At 42.9% G+C, this 19,774-nt stretch overlaps 1 protein-coding gene across 3 annotated transcripts in view; it reads left to right on the top strand.

The window, feature by feature from the left end:
• XYLB (xylulokinase) overlaps positions 1–14,013 on the top strand; it is a 67,994-nt gene extending 53,981 nt beyond the window's left edge. For all 3 annotated transcript variants that reach the window (XM_010357242.2, XM_010357244.2, XM_010357243.2), the window contains 4 exons: positions 1,960–2,018; positions 4,025–4,112; positions 6,398–6,492; positions 12,369–14,013. In XM_010357242.2, the coding sequence (XP_010355544.1) occupies positions 1,960–2,018; positions 4,025–4,112; positions 6,398–6,492; positions 12,369–12,446 (320 nt within the window). In that variant the 3' untranslated portion in view covers positions 12,447–14,013. The remainder of the gene's footprint in view (positions 1–1,959; positions 2,019–4,024; positions 4,113–6,397; positions 6,493–12,368) is intronic.
• The last annotated feature ends 5,761 nt before the right edge of the window (positions 14,014–19,774 follow it).

Here is a 19,774-nt window from a genome sequence, read left to right as displayed (position 1 = left end):
CATTAGTTGCCTAGGGCTGCCATAAGAATGTGCCACAGAATGGGTGGCTTCAGCAACAGAAATTAATTTTCTCACAGTTCTGGAGGCTAAATGTCTGTGATCAAGGTGTCAGCAGGGTTGATTTCTTGTTAGGCCTCTTTCCTTAGTTTGTAGATGGCCATCTTCTTCCTGTGTCTCCTCGTGTGTGTCCCTGTGTCTTCATTTTCTCTTCTCATAAGGACATCAGTCCTACTAGATTAGGGCCCACCCCTAATGACTTCATTTTTATCTTAATTACCTCTTTAAAGAGGTAATATCTGTCTTTATCTTTATCTTCAAATACACTCACATTCTGAGATACTGGGGTTTAGGACTTCCACATATAAATTTAGGGTAGACACACTTCAGCCCATAATAATGTTTTAATATGTAGTATAGCAATTATCCCTTCCTTGCTTTTCTTTTTAAAATACTGTCTGAGCTGTTTATAAATTTTCATTTTTCCATAAATATAAGAAATTGGTCTAGTTCCTTAAAAGAGTCCAGTTGGAATTTTTATTTAGGTTGAATAGAATGTATACATTAATTGGAAAAGATTGACATGTTTATAATATTACTTCGTATTCATTCAAGACCATGGAATATCTTTTAATTTATTTAGATATTCTTTTTTGTACTTTAACAGCAATTTCAACTTTTTCTTCATAGAGACTTTTGAATTCTTTGTTAAGTTATTCCCTTATATGTAAGGCTACCTTACATTTCTGGTTGCTGTTGTGAATGATAATTTATTTTCTATCACGTTTGCTAGTTGATTATTATTAGAAATGCCATTGGTTATTATAAGTTGATTTTGTATCTGGCAAACTTATTAAACTCTTGTTAGTTTTATTAGTTTGCTTATTCTTTATTTTTTCCAAGTAGATGGACTATTGTCTGCAAATGACAGTTTTGTTTTCCTTTCTTTCAATGCTTAAACATTTTAGTTGCTTTTGTTATCTTGTGGCATTGACTGGTAGATCTGATACTGTGTTAAACAGTGGACTGGATACTGTGAATCTTTGTTTTGTTTGTAGTTGTATTCGTTATCTATTGCCGTGTAACAAATTATCTCAAAATTTAGCAGCTTAAAACAGTAATAAATGTTGACTCTCTAATACAATTTCTTTGGGTCAAGAATTTGGTTTCAGCATAGTTGGGTGATTCTGATTGAGGATATCTCCTGAGGTTGCAGTCATAATGTCATCTGGGGCTGCAGTCATCTGAAGGCTTGACTGAGGCTGGAAGATCTGCTTCCCTGCTGGCTCACTTGCATGACTGTTGGCAGGAGGCCTCTGTCCCCTCCCATGTAAACCTCTCCCTAGGGCTGATTGAGTGTCTTCAGGATGTGGCACTTAGCTTCCCCCAAAGTGAGTGATCCAAGAAAGCGTGATCTGTGTCAGAGCGAGATAGAAGCCTCAATGTCTTTTATCATCTAGTCTTGGACTTCATACTCCATCATTTACACAAGGTTCTATTGGGTATACAAGTCAGCCCTATTGAATGTGAGAGGGGACTACTTGAAGGTGTGAATATCAGGAGGGAGGGATTATGTGGAGGCCATTTTGGAATCTGGCTGGTACACCATTCTGAAAGAAAGTGCTTCTAAATCTGTTAAGAATGACATTTGTTATAAGTTGTGGATATATGACTTTTATCTTTAAAGAAGTTACCTTCTACTCCTGTTTTGTTGAGATATTTAAAACAAAAAAAATTATTAAAGACAGTTAAGGTGAGTGGGGCAGCAACCTCACAAGCAAATGAATGTGACAGGCCTACACGCACAGAGCCACCTTTGGATCTCTACCAGATTCCTGTGTGATAAGTGGGAGACATTGGCCCATCATGAACCCTCTGTAGCTGAAGAACTCTGCACAAACAGCCCTTTCTGCCTCAGGAGAACTGGCATAGCTATTTCACTTTTTTTCTTTTCCTTTGCAGTGTCCAAGACAAAGATTTTGGCCACAGGAGGAGCATCTCACAATAGAGACATCTTACAGGTAAGTGTTGGTAGTGGGCCCTACACCATGGCCTCTCTCCCATGTCTGTTACTTCTTTTTTTTGTGTGTGCGCCAAATTTTATTTGCCTACATGGACAGTACACTAAGAAAATTGAAGAGTAAATATACATTCTGATGCATGCTTTTCTCTTTTCTTTTTTTTTTATATTATATTTTATGTTCTAGGGTACATGTGCACAACGTGCAGGTTTGTTACATATGTATACATGTGCCATGTTGGTGTGCTGCACCCATTAACTCGTCATTTACATTAGGTATATCTCCTAATGCTATCTCTCCCTCCTCCCCCACCCCACAACAGGCCCTGGTGTGTGATATTCCCCTTCCTGTGTCCAAGTGATCTCATTGTTCAATTCCCACCTATGAGTGAGAACATGCGGTGTTTGGTTTTCTGTTCTTGTGATAGTTTGCTGAGAATGATGGTTTCCAGCTGCATCCATGTCCCTACAAAGGACACGAACTCATCCTTTTTTATGACTGCGTAGTATTCCATGGTATATATGTGCCACATTTTCTTATGTCTGCTACTTCTAAGAGCCAGAGACTCAACAGGAAGTACAGTCTCCATTCCCACTCCTGCAGGAATGGGGAGTTCTTAGCTCACACTCTCCAGGAAGCAACTCTGTTGCCTTACAGCTCACACTGTGAGTGGGATCTGTCTCACATGCAGGTGAATTCTATGGCTGTGTACAATCCACTGTCTGACACCAGCATGTCCTCTGGAGTCACATGGAAAGTACCTGTTCTTCCACATGGCAAACTTTCTCACATCTGATGCCAGTGTTCTTGTCTTCCTCAAGGCCTCTGCCTTCCAATTTAACCATCGCTGATTCTCCAACTAGTCCTCTTGTAACACAGTTGCCAGACTGTTACTGTCCTTCTGGTCCTTCATTATGCCAGAAACATATGACCAAAAGTAGAATCAACCTGCAGATGTCTGACTCTCAGACTGTCACCTGTGGGGCTGTCAGATCCTGTTATGGGGACATTGTGCATTTTTGGATGTAGCCTGGGGCTGCCTTAACTGTTAGAGTAATTGTATTAGCTGTTCGCTTGTGATTACCTATCTTAGGTAAGATTTTCTAGAAACAAAGCCTGAAATGGGAATTCTTCTATAAGCAGTTTGTTGAGAGACTACTCCCAGGAAGAAGGAAGTGTGGGACTCAGGGTAGTGCAGAGGAAGAAGGATAAGTGAGGATATGATCTTGTCTGGAGTCTACTTCACCTCCATCCTGGTGGGGAGATAGGGCTCTAGAACATGAATTATACCACAGAGCTGGTTTTACCTTGCGACAAGGGGCCAACAGGACACCTTAGAGAGGGTGAGTAAATTTCCTGTGAGCAGTGGCCTATGCTAAGCCAAGGTCAGCTTTCTTGAGGAAGTAGTGCTGCAAGCCATTAATAGCCAGTACTCACAGCAGCTGGTGCAGGATGCACAATGGTCCAGTGAGGGGGATCTGTGTAGGCATCAGTGGCATCTACTACAATATCTCTGGTCAACTAAGACCTCCCGCAAGTTCTTTCCATGTGAACTCCTCTTAGTACAGGTCCTCCATTTGAAATGTATGCAATTTATTTTTGAACCTAAATGGGAAACTTCACCACTATCCCCTTGAAACATGCCTTTGTTAGTTTGGGTTTGTTTGGGCTTGTTAATATTAGTCTAATACCCAGCTGTCTCCAGCCCTAGGTCAGTGCCATTTGCTAAGCATACTTCCTAAATCTTCTGCTGTCTTTGGTGAAATGGCTAAAAAGTACAGGGACAGCCTGGGGAGCTGTGGCCCTCCACTAGGGACTTTCCCCAGGTCATCCTGACTATTGTCACCAGGGTAGCATGACCAAGTGTACTCCTCTTAAGGCAGTCGAGGTGGAATGGAAGGGGTCAGGAGACATATGAGGGAGAGAGCTTGGAAAGTGCATCCCACAATATCTGTGTTCCCTCTGAGGAGTGGCTCACCACAGTAGAACCTCTGTGTCCTTTTCAGGTGCTTGCAGATGTGTTTGGTGCCCCGGTGTATGTTATAGACACTGCCAACTCAGCCTGTGTGGGTTCTGCATACCGAGCTTTTCATGGTAGGTCGATGGAGGGAGACAGCTGTCTCTGGAAGTGGCCAGGACATAGGGTGGGCTGAGGAGGGTGGAAAGGGGAGAGTGAGGTGTTCCCAGTCTTTGGGGACGTTGGAGTCTTGGGGACTTCAGCTTCATTTTTCTAGCACCCAGCAGGTGAGAACCAACCCATACTCTGTTTTCCTTTATTCTTTCCTTAAAATGGGGAAAAAGAGGCTGGGTCCTAACTGAATGAAGTCTGGTCAGAGTTAAGGTCAGCACAGGGACACGGGGAAAGAACACTGGGCATGGTTGAGGGCACGTGGGCATGGGTCTGGACAGCTAGAGAGCAGGAGAGGTGGACGAAGTCCAGATCCGTCTTTTCAGCAGAACAAAAGTTGAAACAAAGGGGAAGACTTCAGGCCCAAGCAGTCCAGGACCCTGGACAGCGCCATGGAGCCCTGTTGCCCTGATGGAGGCCTTGCTGAAATTCTGGGCATTAAGGGTAGCTCCCTGATCTAGGCGAGTTCTGGCGGGAGCAGCACATACCCGCAAGGGCATTCGTCCTTCAAGTTGGATCAATTTGCCCTGCCTCCTGCCTGTTCAGGGAGCTCCTGTAGCAGCCCAAGTGGTTCTATTCTTTTCATGTTCTTAACTTTTTAACCTACCTATTTCAGCTTATATTTTTCTTTTCTTTTCTTTTCTTTTTTTTTGAGACAGAGTCTTGCTCTGTCACCCAGGCTGGAGGGCAGTGGCTTAATCTCCGCTCACTGCAAGCTCCATCTCCTGGGTTCACACCATTCTCCTGCCTCAGCCTCCCGAGTAGCTGGGACTACAGGCACCCGCCACCACGACCAGCTAATTTTTTGTATCTTTAATAGAGGAGAGGTTTCACCGTGTTAGCCAGGATGGTCTCGATCTCCTGACTTCATGATCCACCCTTGTCCTCCCAAAGTACTGGGATTACAGGTGTGAGCCACCACACCCGGCCTAAGCTTATATTTTTCTATCAACGTTGAGAATTAATCAGGCAACATATCCTTCTCTTAATAATTAACCTTGGCAGGGTGTGGTGGCTCATGCCTGTAATCCCAGCTCTTTGGGAGACCGAGGCAGGTGGATCACAAGGTCAGGAGTTCAAGACCAGCCTGGCTAGTATGGTGAAACCACGTCTCTACTAAAAATACAAAAATTAGCTGGGTGTGGGGGCACACGACTGTAGTCCCAGCTACTCAGGAGGCTGAGGCAGGAGAATTGCTTGAACCTGGGAGGCAGAGGTTGCAGTGAGCCAAGACTACACCATTGCACTCCAGTCTAGGTGACAAAGCGAGACTCCATCTAAAAATAAATAAATAAATAATTAACCTCTTACCCTTTTATTCTCTCCCCACCCCATTTACCTCACCCCGCCTCATGCCACATCCTATATCAAGATCACTTGGGAATTTATTTCCAGATTCTTGTATTAAGTACATTTAACATCATATTGGCTTTTATTCACACTTACCCATGAGTCTGCCTGCCTTTTTTCGTTCGTTCTTTTGTTCCTTCGTCCTTCCTTCCTTCCTTCCTTCCTTCCTTCCTTCCTTCCTTCCTTCCTTCCTTCCTTCCTTCCTTCCTTTCTCTGTTTCTTACTTTCTCTTTTTTTTTTTTTTAAACTTCCTGACGTTTCGGCCAGGCGCAGTGGCTCAAACCTGTAATCCCAGCACTTTGGGAGGCCAAGGTGGGCAGATTATAAGGTCAGGAGATCGAGATCATCCTGGCCAACAGGGTGAAACCCCGTCTCTACTAAAATACACACACACAAAAAAAATTAGCTGGGCATGGTGGCACATGCCTGTAGTCCCAGCTACTCGGGATGCTGAGGCAGGGGAATAGCTTGAACCCGGGAGGTGGAGGCTATAGTGAGCGGTTGCAGTGAGCCAAGATCGCGCCACTGCACTCCAGCCTGGCGACAGAGCAAGACTCCATCTCAAAAAACAAACAAACAAACAAACAACAAACAAACAAAAACTTCTTCTTTCTCCTTTATTTCTATGCTGAGGTTTTGTTTTGTTTTGTTTGAGACATGGTCTCTGTTGTCCAGCCTGGAGTGCAGTGATGTAGTCATGGCTCACTGCAGCCTCCACCTCCTAGGCTCAGGTGATCTTCCCACCCCTACCTCAGCCTCCCAGATAGCTGGGACTACAGGCACACACCACTATAATCCAGTTTTAGAAGAGTTTGCCACCCCAGTGAGATCCTTCATGGTGTTTATGGTTAACGTCTTCATTTGCAACGTGCACTAACATGAAGTGAGTTTTCCCTTCTAGGTCTTGCAGGTGGAAGAGATGTGCCCTTTTCAGAGGTTGTGAAGTTAGCTCCAAATCCCAGACTAGCTGCTACCCCAAGCCTGGGAGCTTCTCAGGTGAGAGACCATCAGAATTTGTTTATAACATTTGCATTATGAAAGCTCGCTAGGGTTTTTTCCCCCACCAACAGGTCACCTACATTGAACTTGATGTACTCAACTAAAGGAGAAATTCTGCTTTATTGAAATTATCAAGAAAATGGAGCAAAAGAGCCAGGTTGTCTGCTGCAAGTCACAGATGCTGCTGATTTTACAGCCAGGGTCAGATGGATTGCTGGGCATATTTTTATTGCTTCGTATGCCTCACGGTGGGCCCTTCCATGTCACTGGGCTATAAAAGCTACTGGAAGGATCCGTCACTGAAACTCAAGACATGCTGGATTTCTAGCACTCAAATCTCAAGTCTAGACCCAAGATAGCTGTGCAGTCACCCAGGCCAGGAAACCCCTGTGAAGGCAGACCTCACTTGTTGCAGGTTGGGTTCCTCAGAAAGCAGAGTCTGAGATGTCAGCTAAGATACATGAGGTTTATGGGAGTGGGAGGAGTTGCTCTTGGAATCCACAACTGTAGAAAGGAAAGGGAGTAGACAGGATTGGACGGAGGGAGAAGGTGAGCGGCAGTGCAATTTCTGGAGCCTAAGCTATTCCTACAGAAAGCTCTGAAGCTGAGGTGACCTTTAGAGTTTTATCCAGTTGGGCTAAGGGGCTGGGCCTTTATACCCCATGTCAATCAGTCATCACATGTGGGCCACCCCAGGAGGGGGTGAGGCAGCTCTTTATAGCAAAAGCAATCTCCAAAGCGGGCAGCTGAGGGCTGTCTGCCAGCAGCACTCCCAGCAGTTGGGAGAATAAGTTCTTCATTCCTGAGGTGAATCTGGACGGTATACCACAGCATCCACCACACCACTGTACCTGTTTGCAGAAGGGTCTGGCAGCCCAGCAGCAGGGGTGGGTGCATCTTGTAAGGAACTATGAAGGCTCTGACATTTATCTGACTTGCAAGCTAACAGGTGAGCCTGCCAGTTTTGTAGTGGCAGGCAGAAGACACAGGACTCCTGGATCAGAGACAAAGGGCTTTATTATGATGAACCATGATGAACTCATGGTTCATCAGGAAGCATGAGCTTCATGCTTGCATCAGTTTCCCTTGGTCTCCAAATTCCACAGGGTGATGCAAAGTGGGCCCAGGTGGATACTGTGCACATAATAGGCTGTGATACAACCAAATGATCCCGAGCGTAGAAAACTCCCAACCTTGTAAAGGAACTGCGAGCAAACCTGCCCAAACTTTGCCCCCAAAGGAGACATTGTCCTTATTATTCTTGTCAGCAAACAGACAAACACTCTCTCCAGTGTCTCTGCCCTGGAGACACTATCTATATGTCTCTATGCTTTACAAACATCCTTGAAAAGATAGTCTGAAATGAAAGCTGTCACAACACATGTAGAAACACCATGAAGAATTGTCTCCCAGCATATCTTGGAAGTAGGAACTCATGCTGTCTAGGAGACCAGACAAACCACACACATAGGTGTGCCCAAGCATCTGTAATTTTTCTGTTGTGTGTGAGAGGCCACTTTTCTCTTATGTTTGAGAGGCCACTCGATACACTGAAAAGATTCGATGTCGAGATAAAGGGCATTTAAGTTCTGATTCTTATTCTGCTTCTCCTTCACCATGAGACCTTAAGCAGCACTCCTTGTCTCTAGACCTTTGTTTTTTATCTGTGAAGTGGGTACAACATCTGTCCTGCCTCCCTTTCACCTACTAATTGTGAGGCTTAAAAACAATCCTTGACCGAAATGGCATTATAGTCTAACAGGAAATCTGGAGGTAGAATTGGTTCAGTAGTTCAACATGAGAACTCTGGTCATGTTCCCTGCAATTCCTCAGGTCAGCAGTGGACAATGGGAACATAATGTGAGCCACGTATGTCATTTAAAATATTCTGGTTGCCTCATTTTTAAAAGTAAAAATAAAAAGAAATGATTAAAATTAATTTTAATAATACATTTTATTTAATCCACTATATCTGAAGTATTGTCATGTCAACATATAATAAATAGAAAAGTTACTAATGTGGGGCTGGACGCAGTGGCTCGCACCTGTAATCCCAGCACTTCGGGAGGCCGAGGTGGGCAGATTGCTTGAGCCCAGGAGTTCAAGAGCAGCCTGGGCAGCATGGCAAAAAACCCGTCTCTACAAAAAATAAAAAAATTAGCTGGGTGTGGTGGTGCATGCCTGTAATCCCAGCTACTCTGGAGGCTGAGGTGGTAGCATCACTTGAGCCCAGGAGGTAGAGGTTGCGGTAAGCCAAGATCACACCACTGCACTCCAGCCTGGGCAAGAGAGACCCTGTCTCAAAAAAAAAAAAAAGTTACTAATATGATATTTTACATTTCCTTTTTTGCATGAAGCTTTTGAAATTTGGTGTGCATTTAATACTTACAGTTCTGGGCATGCTTCAAGTATGCAAAGGTATACATGGCTTGTGGCTACTGTACTGGATAGTGGAGCTCTGGATGTGCTCCACATGGTAGGAGGATGGCTGTAGCTGCCCCAAACATCATGTCTTCACAGCTGTGTTCAAAGGCAGGGATCATAGGGTGACATTGGGCAGACAGCCTCTCCTCACACACCTCTGTGTTCAAAGGCAGGGATCATAGGGTGACATTGGGCAGACAGCCTCTCCTCACACACCTCTTGCTCATCAGGGAGAAAAATACTGGCCTATCCCTCCCCTACCCCACACATCCCCAACAGGCTACCACTTGGTCATATATGGTCAATTCTGATTGTAGGAAAGGCTAGTAGGGTAGGGTCTGGCTCTTTCATTCTATCTAGAAGGAGGCCAGCAAGGAGGAAGGTAATTGGGGAAAGTTTTAGGGCAGCACAGCAGCATCTGCCTCATGTAGAGTATGGAGTGGCAGATCCTCGGAACTGTATCCCCTGAGCTGATGAGAGAGCCTCATCACTCTCCCTGGCCTGCCCATGGCCGAAATCACTGACAACTCATGGAACCCTTTACCGTTGGATCCAAATCCTCAAAAGCCCTCCCAACAGCGGGTTGCAAGCAGTGACAGTCTATGTGATTGTCAGCATATGCGACTTATATGCAGACTGCATTTGTGGACTAGAGTTAAACTCCTTGAGAGCAGGGCCACATCCTTCATTCTTTCTGTGGCACCTACAGCACTGCTTGTGCTCAAGCGGAAACTCAAAGCAGTAAGAATGTTTTCTCCCTTGGCTCAGCTGAACGTTGCAGTTTTCTCCATGGGGAGAAGTCAAAACCCCTTACCTTTGTTCTCTGACTTCTTAATGTCCAGTACAGGCTAGGACAACCTTAGGCTCCTCGCCTGTGGGCCTCCTTATAAAGGGTCACCTGGTATCTTTTTGCTTTATTTTACTCATGGGGTCTATTCCCAAGTACATAGTTCACAAACACATAGTTCACAGGGTAGAACCAGAACATCAGCTGTGTCACCCTCATTTGGAAGAGCAAAGAAATTTATCCCCCTAAGCCCTTCTAGGCAGCACAGACTCATCGTGGACTTAGAAGCCAGCAGGCTCCCTCTCTCTGGCTCTGACACCCCGTGTAACTGTCCCTGAGCCTTCTCAGACAGAGCTGCTGCAGCTGCACCACGAGTAGGCCCCAGTCGCATAATGAGTTGTTAAAATGCTTGACTTCCAGCTGGGCGTGGTGACTCACGCCTGTAATCCCAGCACTTTCAGAGGCTGAGGCGGATGGATCACCTGAGGTCAGGAGTTACAGACCAGCCTGGCCAACATGGTGAAAACCTGTCTCTACTAAAAAAGAAAAAAACACAAAAATTAGCCGGGTGTGGTGGTGCACACCTGTAGTCCCAGCTACTCGAGAGGTTGAGGCATGAGAATCACTTGAAACTAGGAGGTAGAAGCTGCAGTGAATCAAGATTGCACCACTGCACCTCCAACCTGGGTAACAGGGCGAGACCCTGTCTCAAGAAATAAAAAAACACAACTTAACTTTGGAGCAAATTAAACCAAATTAAGAAGGAATGGGGTTGGCATGAGCTCCTGCTTATGTTTACTTGCGAGTCCCAGGAAAATCCAGGTCCTTGGTCTTCAGTGTTGTTTGTCTGTGAGACAGCGTGTGCTCGCCTGAAGTGCATCTGCATTTCTCAGGTAAGACGGACAGCCACAGGGAAAACTGCTTAGGGGGTTAAAAGAAGGGTAAGAATGGGCTTGTGCTTCTTTTTGGTCTTTTTTCTCTGTTGGACTTTTTGTTTGTTTTGGCTTATAAGGAAGCACACTGTATATATAATTTTGTAGCTTCTTTAAAATTTCTACATTTCAACATAAATATTTCATTCTTAAAAATGTATATGCATACCATTTTTAATGACTGTATAATATTCTGTCTGGGTCGACCAGGCACGATGGCTCATACCTATAGTCCCAGCACTATGGGAGGCTGAGACAGGAGGATCACTTGAGGCCAGGAGTTGGAGACCAGCCTCATCGCTACAAAAAAAAAAAAAAAGTCTGGCAAATTTTTCGCCAGAACCACAGTTTACTTGAGCATTTTCCATGCTTTAGCACAGTCGCTTTTAGTTTTTCAATTATAATTAACTCTTCTTAGATAAAGGATTAAAAAAACAACAACAACAACATTCCTATTCTACATGCAAATTTAACCTTTGGTTAACTTTCTAGCTCTGTTTTCCTTGAGATCTCATAAAAGTGGAATATCAACAGTTTTACTAGGCAACATTGCTTTTGTAAAAATGGCCTCTCCTTGGGAAACTGCATCTGAACCGAGAAAACTATAACTACCTGGTGAGAAGTCTTCCTCAGGGCCTCCTTGAGTACAGTGACTCCTCCTAGACATGCCTCCTACCTACTAAGCTGTTACAGGAGATACGTTTGTAGGGCATATGAGGTTTTGAAGCCAAGGTCATTCTTTCATCTGTATGATGTGGATCTCAACTCTTTTTTTTTTTTTTTTTTTTTTTTTTTTGAGACGGAGTCTTACTCTGTCACCCAGTCTGGAGTGCGGTGGTGCGACCTCAGCTCACTGAAACCTCATCCTCCTGGGTTCAAGTGATTCTACTGCCTCAGCCTCTTGAGTAGCTGGGATTACAGGTGCCTGCCACCACACCCAGCTAATTTTTGTATTTTTAGTAGAGACGGGGTTTCACCAGGTTGGTCAGGCTGGTCTTGAACTCCTGACCTCAAGTGATCCACCCGCCTTGGCCTCCCAAAGTGCTGGGATTACAGGCATGAGCCACCGCACACGGTCAGATCTCAACTCTTTCTGCCTGGGCTGTAACCTGGTTGGGAGGCAAAGAGACCTTCTTCTGGACAACTGTGTGAACTGCTCTATTGACTGCTACATGGTCTTCCATTGAGAGGAGCACCTGCCGCCACTGTGTTTCTCCAGGCTGTCTTCCCTTGGCTCATGGTGGTCTTATATGTCTGAATGTTCAGTGGTATCAAAGAAGACCCTTGGCGGACTTGGCATCCTACATTTAGGATTATTTCCTTAGGAGAGCTTCACCAAAGTAGCATAACTGGGTCCCACACTATGGGCTCCTTAATACAGATATAAAGTCAAGTCTATTTCCCAAAGAGTTGTATCACCAACTTTCACCAGCTGTGCAATGAGGCGGCCATTTCTAGGTACTCTCACCAGAATTTTTAAAAAACTTTTGTAGATTTGATCATAAAAATTAGTTTCTTGTCATAATTTATAGTTTAAAAATATCTTAAACTACAGATTTGAGAACTCCTAGCATTTCCTCTTTTGTGAATTGATGCTTTCTTTCTTTTGCCCAGCAAAAAAGTTAAATTGCAAGTAAACAGAATTTAAAACTTTTAAATTGCACAGTGCAACCAGATGTAAGAGGCATTTCCCCTCTCCCTGTTCTAAACTGCTTTTTCTGCTCTTCTAGGTCTACGAGGCCCTCCTCCCCCAGTACGCCAAACTCGAGCAGAGAATCTTGTCTCAGACCTGGGGGCCTCTGGAGTGAACAGGCATCCCTGTTGCCCCTGCCTGCCCACATTTACTGACCCCACTTGGAGACATGGCCCCGGACAGCAGGGATCCGCTTCCCTGTTCTGAACAGCTCTTCCTGCCCCTGCTGACTCCTTGGAGTGTCCAGGACCATTTTAAAGCCATCCTCAGCACATCTGCCTGAAGATAGATAGGCACTTGTGTCCTTGTGCCCATGTGCCCGTGTGCCCCAGGGCAGGAAAACATCTCTCTTTTCCTGTCTTTTATCCCAGGAAGCAGGACAACACCAAGACTAGGATATGTCCGATAAAAACTATGACTTTTCCCCTTGTAGAGGCAGAATTAAAGCTAATCTAGGGACTCAAATCAGCAGAATGGGGGAGACAAAGCCCTGTTTCACCCCCTAACCTCATCCTATCTCTTTCTCCAACCCTGACTCTCTGCCCTGTCCTCCCCAAACCATGACCCACAGCCGCTCCCACCCCATATCTTGATCCTACCATCCATCCTCTCCCCCAATCCAAACCCCACAGCCTCTTCTCGCACACCCTGCCCTCCTTGTTTCAGCTGTCTGAGGTGCCTCCCAGAGCCTCTCTTATTTGCCCCATGCTCACCCTCTCCATGCTGTCCCCATTCTCTCCTTTCACCATCTGTTCTCTCCCCCTCCTTTATGTCCTCCCTCCCCAACTCACCTGGCAAAATTCACAACCTCCCGCCCAAATGGTGGGCCTGGTGGACATGCTTCCTGTGCCCACCTTTTAGCTGTGCCCACAGATCACTGAGAGGGACCATCTCCCAAGTGGCACAGTTTAGAACGTCTCTCCCTTTTTCTCCCTCATTCCCTCTCTCTTCTTGCAGTCCACTTGTTGAAGAAGTTGTGTCATTTCTCTGGAAGAATTTCCCAAATTCTGGATTTCTTTTTTATTTTGGAGTATTTCATCAGCTGAAAAGTTGTGATTCTCACTTTGAGTTTTCTTCCTATATTTGTATAGTGAGTTCCTTTTTCCTTCTTCTTTATCCCTCCTGTTTTACTTTATACCTCTCTATTCCTTGCTCAAATTATTGCAAAAGCCTCCTCAGAAAGTCCTCTGTGATCTGACTCCTGCAGACTCTTCCAGACTTTTCTTCTGCCCCAGGTCTTTACTGAGCTCAAGACTCCAGCTAAATCAAAATACTCATGTTCTCACCCAGAGTGACAAAATCCTGCAGATAGGTTTAAGACCTGGTGGATCAGAGCAGTAGCTAGTGGGAAGTTAAAAGGAAGGGGCTTAGAAAATGAATGGGATCAAAGGCATCACTTCTGATGGAGATGAAGCCATCTTGAAAGGGAGTGGTGTTTTTTGGAGGCATGGTGAATGAAAGGGGGCAAAGGAAGCAAGAGGTTAAAGATAACGGCCCATTAGATATGACAGCAAGGCCAAGATTCCGAAGAAGACAGACAACTCCCCCTAGACATTACTTTTTAAAGACATTTTACATTATTGGCCGGCAGAAAAAGGCTGTCTTGGACCATGAAACAGTAAACTGTAACAAAACACTTCAACATGAATTTGAAAATAAATTAAATAATTGTGGATATAAAAGGACACCAGAGATCAGAAATTTAAAACCTCAGAATAAAAATGAAAAAGCTACAAGCATATATGAGAAGAGAACTGACTGAGCTTGGGAAATAATTTGAACAAAAAGATAAGTCATCACAGATATGAATACTAAATTATACTATATCTTAATGAAAATAGATATGGTCACAAGTACATTAAGGCACGTAGAAGGTAGGAGTAAGAAAAGCTAAGAGAAGCAAAACAAAGCAATATTAAAGGAAGAGCCAAAAAGACCCAGAAATAAAATGATAGATAAAGAAGATTGGCAAAGAAAAGATGATACAGGTAAAATTGGAACTCATGAAGACAAAAGATAAAGCAGTGGAATAGAGTTAATGTTTAAAATTCAAATATTAAAACTCAAACCCAAAATAACTTTCTGAAAACAAAAGAAAACCTGAAACTTTATCTTGAAAGGGTCTATCTTGTTACTTCGAATATTGACCCAGAATGATGAGCTCTGAGACATATCCTACCAACTATACTTTGAAGCCAAAGGAAAAGAACTATGTAAGCTTCTAGGCCAAAAGACCTAGTCTCTTACAAAGGAAAGATCTGGTTGGCATCAGACTTCTCAACAAAGCGAGATAGCAATGGGGCAACCTTTTCAAGAAACTCAAAGAAAGTATGAACTGAGGATTTCATATTTCGCCAAGCTGTCCTTTAAGTATCAAGGATATAGGAAGAAGTTTTAATTGCACAAGAACCCAGGGACTATTGTACCCACAACTTCTTCCTTAGAATTCTACTAAAAGACAAGCTTCATCCAACTAGGAGATGATTGGGGAAACGAGCAAAAGGACTGGATATGACCATTGAATATCTTTGGTTGTAGACCTGAGACCAAATGGAAGTGGGGATAAGGGTGGAAGAACAGTGTTAGTCTATTCTCACACTGCTATAAAGATAGTACCCAGCCGGACATGGTGGCTCATGTCTGTAATCCCAGCACTTAGGGAGGCTGAGGCAGAAAGATCACCTGAGGTCAGGAGTTCAAGACCATACTGGCCAACATGGTGAAATCCCATCTTTACTAAATATACAAAAATTAGCTGGGTATGGTGGTACACCCCTGTAATCTCAGCTACTTAGGAGGCTGAGGCATGAGAATTGCTTGAACCTGGGGGCAGAGATTGCAGTGAGCCGAGATTGTGCCACTTCACTCCAGCCTGGGCGACAGTGAGACTCTGTCTCAAAAAAATAAAAAATAAATAGATAGTATTCAAGACTGGGTAATTTATAAAGAAAAGAGGTTTAATTGACTCACAGTTCCACATGCTGGGGAGGCTTCAGGAAACCTACAATCATGGCAGAAGGTGAAGGGGAAGCAAGGACCTTTGCATGGTGGCAAAAAAGAGAGAGCATGAACGCACAAGAGAGCAAGCAGGGAAAACTGTCTTATAAAACCATTGGCTCTTGTGAGAACTTACTATCATGAGAACAGCATGGGAGAAACCACCCCCATGATCCAGTCACCTCCCACCAGGTCTCACCCTCAACACCTGGAGATTACAATTCAAGATGAGATTTGGGTGGGGACACAAGGTCTAATCACATGAAATAGTATCAAATGGTATATGCTTTGACAAGACAGAAGTAACAAAAAAGAAGGGAGAGAGGAAGAGGAAAGTACAAAGAACTCCTTGTTGCTTAGGCAATATGTAGAAGTCAAAGCATTATTTAAAGTTGACAAAACAAGTATATGAAGTGTAAGTAAGGAAAAGGAGATTTAGAGCATTAAAGGTGTACTATACTATTTAAAGTAATAGTATAGAATACATAGTATAATTACTAGAATAAAAATGTAAATCTCCATCAATGCTCAAAGAAACAATAATAAAGGCAGTAGATTACAGTGAAAAACATAGAGTGAAAAAAAGGCAGTAGATTACAGTGAAAACATGCCATCATACAGTAAATATATTAAGTCCAAGCATGTAAGTTAAATCAGAACATGTGAAAGGACTTACTTATTAGAAGGAATATCAGATTGGCTTACAAACCAATGTCTTATTGTCTGTTATTTATAAGAGACACATCTAAAATAAGTGATTCAGAAGCTAAATAAAAAGAGATGGGCAAAAATAGACTGGGCAAGTAGGACCACAGAAGACAAAGATTACAGTATCCATATCTGAAAAGGTAGAATTCAGGAAAAAATGGACAAGACAATGAAGGATACATTAAAATGCTAAAAGCCACAAGTCACAATGAGGATATACTACTTATGAGTGTTACAGCTTCAATTATCTGGTTTGTCAACTTTAAATGATATTCTTTGGCTCCCACCTATTGCCTGTACAACAAAGAGCTCTTTGTACTTTCCTCTTTCTCTCTCCCTCGTTTTTCATTGTTTCCATTGTGTTACTTCTGCCTTGTTAAAGCACATAACATTTGCATAACAAATTATGCAAGGAAACATGAAAAGAAACCTAGAAATAACAGAGAACTTTAAAACACCTCTGTCTCACCCAAGACTGAAGTTAAGGAGACAAAAAATACATTTAAGGATATAAGTGATCTAAATAACAGTATCTATAAAGTAGATCTGATGAATGTATGTTGAACTTTCTACCTTGATAATAGAGAATACTACTCTAGGGCAAGCGTGATGGCTCACACCTGCAATCCCAGCACTTTGGGAGGCTGAGGCCCAGCTTGGCCAAAATGGTGAAACCCCATCTCTACAAAAAAATACAAAATTAGCCAGGCATGGTGGCAGGAGCCTGTAGTCCCCAGGAACTTATGACTCTTCTAAGAATCATAAGATTGTTGTCCCATGGCAGCCTCACACACCTGGCATATCAGTGATTAAACCCATAGGGTGCTATCTCAAAAATAATTGTGAGTGGGCTTTTGGTACGTAGACTCCAATAAGACACATAAAACCCACAATACGTTTTAGGAAGCTATACTAATGGCATTAACCTGGATTAAAAGGGACTAAATGTTAAAAGACCCTGGACCCCCAACTATCTATGGGCAACAAGCAGACATAGTTGCTCAAAAGACAGTTTCTAGGCTGGGCATGGTGGCTCACACCTGTAACTGCAGCACTTTAAGAGGCCAAGGTGGGCGGATCATGAGGTCGGGAGTTCAAGACCAGCCTGGCCAAAATAGTGAAACCCCATCTCTACTAAAACTACAAAAATTAGCTGGGCATGGTGGTACATGCCTGTGGTCCCAGCAGCTTGGGAGGCTGAGGCAGGAGAATCGCTTGAACCCAGGAGGTGGAGGTTGCAGTGAGCTGAGATCTCGCCACTGCACTCCAGCTTGGGCAACAGAGTGAGACTTTGTCTAAAAAAAAAAAAAAAAAAAAAAGTATATGTATCAGCAGGCTGGGCATGGTGTCTCATGCCTGTAATCCTAGAACTTTGGGAGGCTGAGGCAGGTGGATCACCTGAGGTCAGGAGTTCAAGATCAGCCTGGCCAACATGGTGAAACCCTGTGTCTACTAAAAATACAAAAAAAGTTAGGCGAGCGTGGTAGCAGATGCCTGTAATCCCAGCTACTCAGGAGACTGAGACAGGAGAATCACTTGGACCTGGAAGTCGGAAGTTGCAGTGAGCTGAGATGGCAGCACTGTACTCCAGCCTGGGCGACAGAGCAAGACTCCATCTCAAAAAAAAAAAAAAAAAAAAAAAAAAAAAAATATATATATATATATATATACACACACACACACACACACACATATACACGTATCAGAAAAAAATGCAAATACACTTCAAGCATATTTTTAAATGCTTACTGACAAAAATCAAAGAGTTTGATAAAATTCTGTGTTACCATGGCTGTGGAGCAATAGACATTCGTATACATTTCTGGTAGGAGTGCAATTTTGTGAAACTCCTAAGGAGGGAAATTGGGCAACATCTAACAAAACTAAATATGAGTATGACTGAACCATTCCAATAGGAATCTGCACAAAGACACAATTCCAACATACAAGACAATGTATGTATAAGGTTATTGTGAAATTATTGATAATAGCAAAGTACTTGAGAAAAGGCAAATATACATTAATATAGGACAGATTGAATAGATTATAATGCATCCGCGCAATAAAAAAGAATGAGGAAGATCTCTATGTACCAATGAGGGGTAAATTCCATAAACAAAGGACAGTTCTCTATTATTCTCTATTATTAGTTCTTTTTGTTCCCCTTAACAAAGTTTTATAGTTTTTAGTGTATGTCTTACACATATTTTGTTAAATTATTTGATTTTTTAAAAAGATTTTGTGATGAAATGTATGACATTTATCATTTTAACCATTTTTAAGTGGAAAAGTGTTCATTGTTTCAATTGTTTTTACTAACATTTAGGAATATTCCGTGGTATGTTGAATTATTCATTGCGAACATATAAAGATCAAATTCAGTAGCAGTAGGTATATTCACAATATTATGCTACCATCACCACCACACTCCTTTTTATCATTCTAGGCTGCAACTCTACTCACTAAACAATAACTCCTGTTTTCCTCTCCCCAGCCGTTGATGACCACTATCCTTTCTGTCTCTATGGATTTGCCTATTCTAGGTTTTTCATATAAGTGGTATCATACATGTGTCCTCTTGTGTCTGGCTTATTCCACACACATGTAAAATAGTTAATGTTTTATTATTTTAAATTTAAAGGTTCATTCACATTGTAACAAGGCTGAATAATAATCTGCTGTCTTTATATACCACATCCTGTTTATCCATTCATCCATCAGTGGACATTTGAGTTGTTTTCACCTTTTGGTGATTGTAAATAATGCTGCTATGAACGTTGCTGTACAAATATCTGTTTGAGTCTGTGCTTTCAATTTTTTGAGTGTATACCTAGAAGTGAAATTGCTGAATCATACAGTAATTCTGTTTAACTTTTTGAGGACCCACCACAGTTTTCCACAGTAGCTGCACCATTTTACATTCCCAGCAGTAATGCACAGGGATCTAGCTTCTCTACATCCTTGTCAACACTTGTTATTTTTATTTTCTTAAATATGTATGTAATAGCTATCCTTATGGATATGAAGTGAAGTTTCTTTTCTTTTTTTTATTATTATACTTTAAGTTCTAGGGTACATGTGCATAACGTGCAGGTTTGTTACATTTGTATACTTGTGCCATGTTGATGTGCTGCACCCATCAACTCGTCAGCACCCATCAATTCGTCATTTATATCAGGTATAACTCCCAATGCAATCCCTCCCCCCTCCCCCTTCCCCATGATAGGCCCCGGTGTGTGATGTTCCCCTTCCCGAGTCCAAGTGATCTCATTGTTCAGTTTCCACCTATGAGTGAGAACATGCGGTGTTTGGTTTTCTGTGCTTGTGATACTTTGCTAAGAATGATGGTTTCCAGCTGCATCCATGTCCCTACAAAGGATGCAAACTCATCCTTTTTTATGGCTGCATAGTATTCCATGGTGTATATGTGCCACATTTTCTTAATCCAGTCTGTCACTGATGGACATTTGGGTTGATTCCAAGTCTTTGCTATTGTGAATAGTGCCGCAATAAACATGCGTGTGCATGTGTCTTTATAGCAGCATGATTTATAATCCTTTGGGTATATACCCAGTAGTGGGATGGCTGGGTCATATGGTACATCTAGTTCTAGATCCTTGAGGAATCGCCATACTCTTTTCCATAATGGTTGAACTAGTTTACAATCCCACCAACAGTGTAATAGTGTTCCTATTTCTCCACATCCTCTCCAGCACCTGTTTCCTGACTTTTTAATGA

The sequence above is a fragment of the Rhinopithecus roxellana genome, chromosome 1 (genome assembly GCF_007565055.1).
Source record: "Rhinopithecus roxellana isolate Shanxi Qingling chromosome 1, ASM756505v1, whole genome shotgun sequence".
Taxonomy (NCBI): Eukaryota; Metazoa; Chordata; class Mammalia; order Primates; family Cercopithecidae; genus Rhinopithecus; species Rhinopithecus roxellana.
This window is presented reverse-complemented; position numbering and strand designations above follow the sequence as displayed.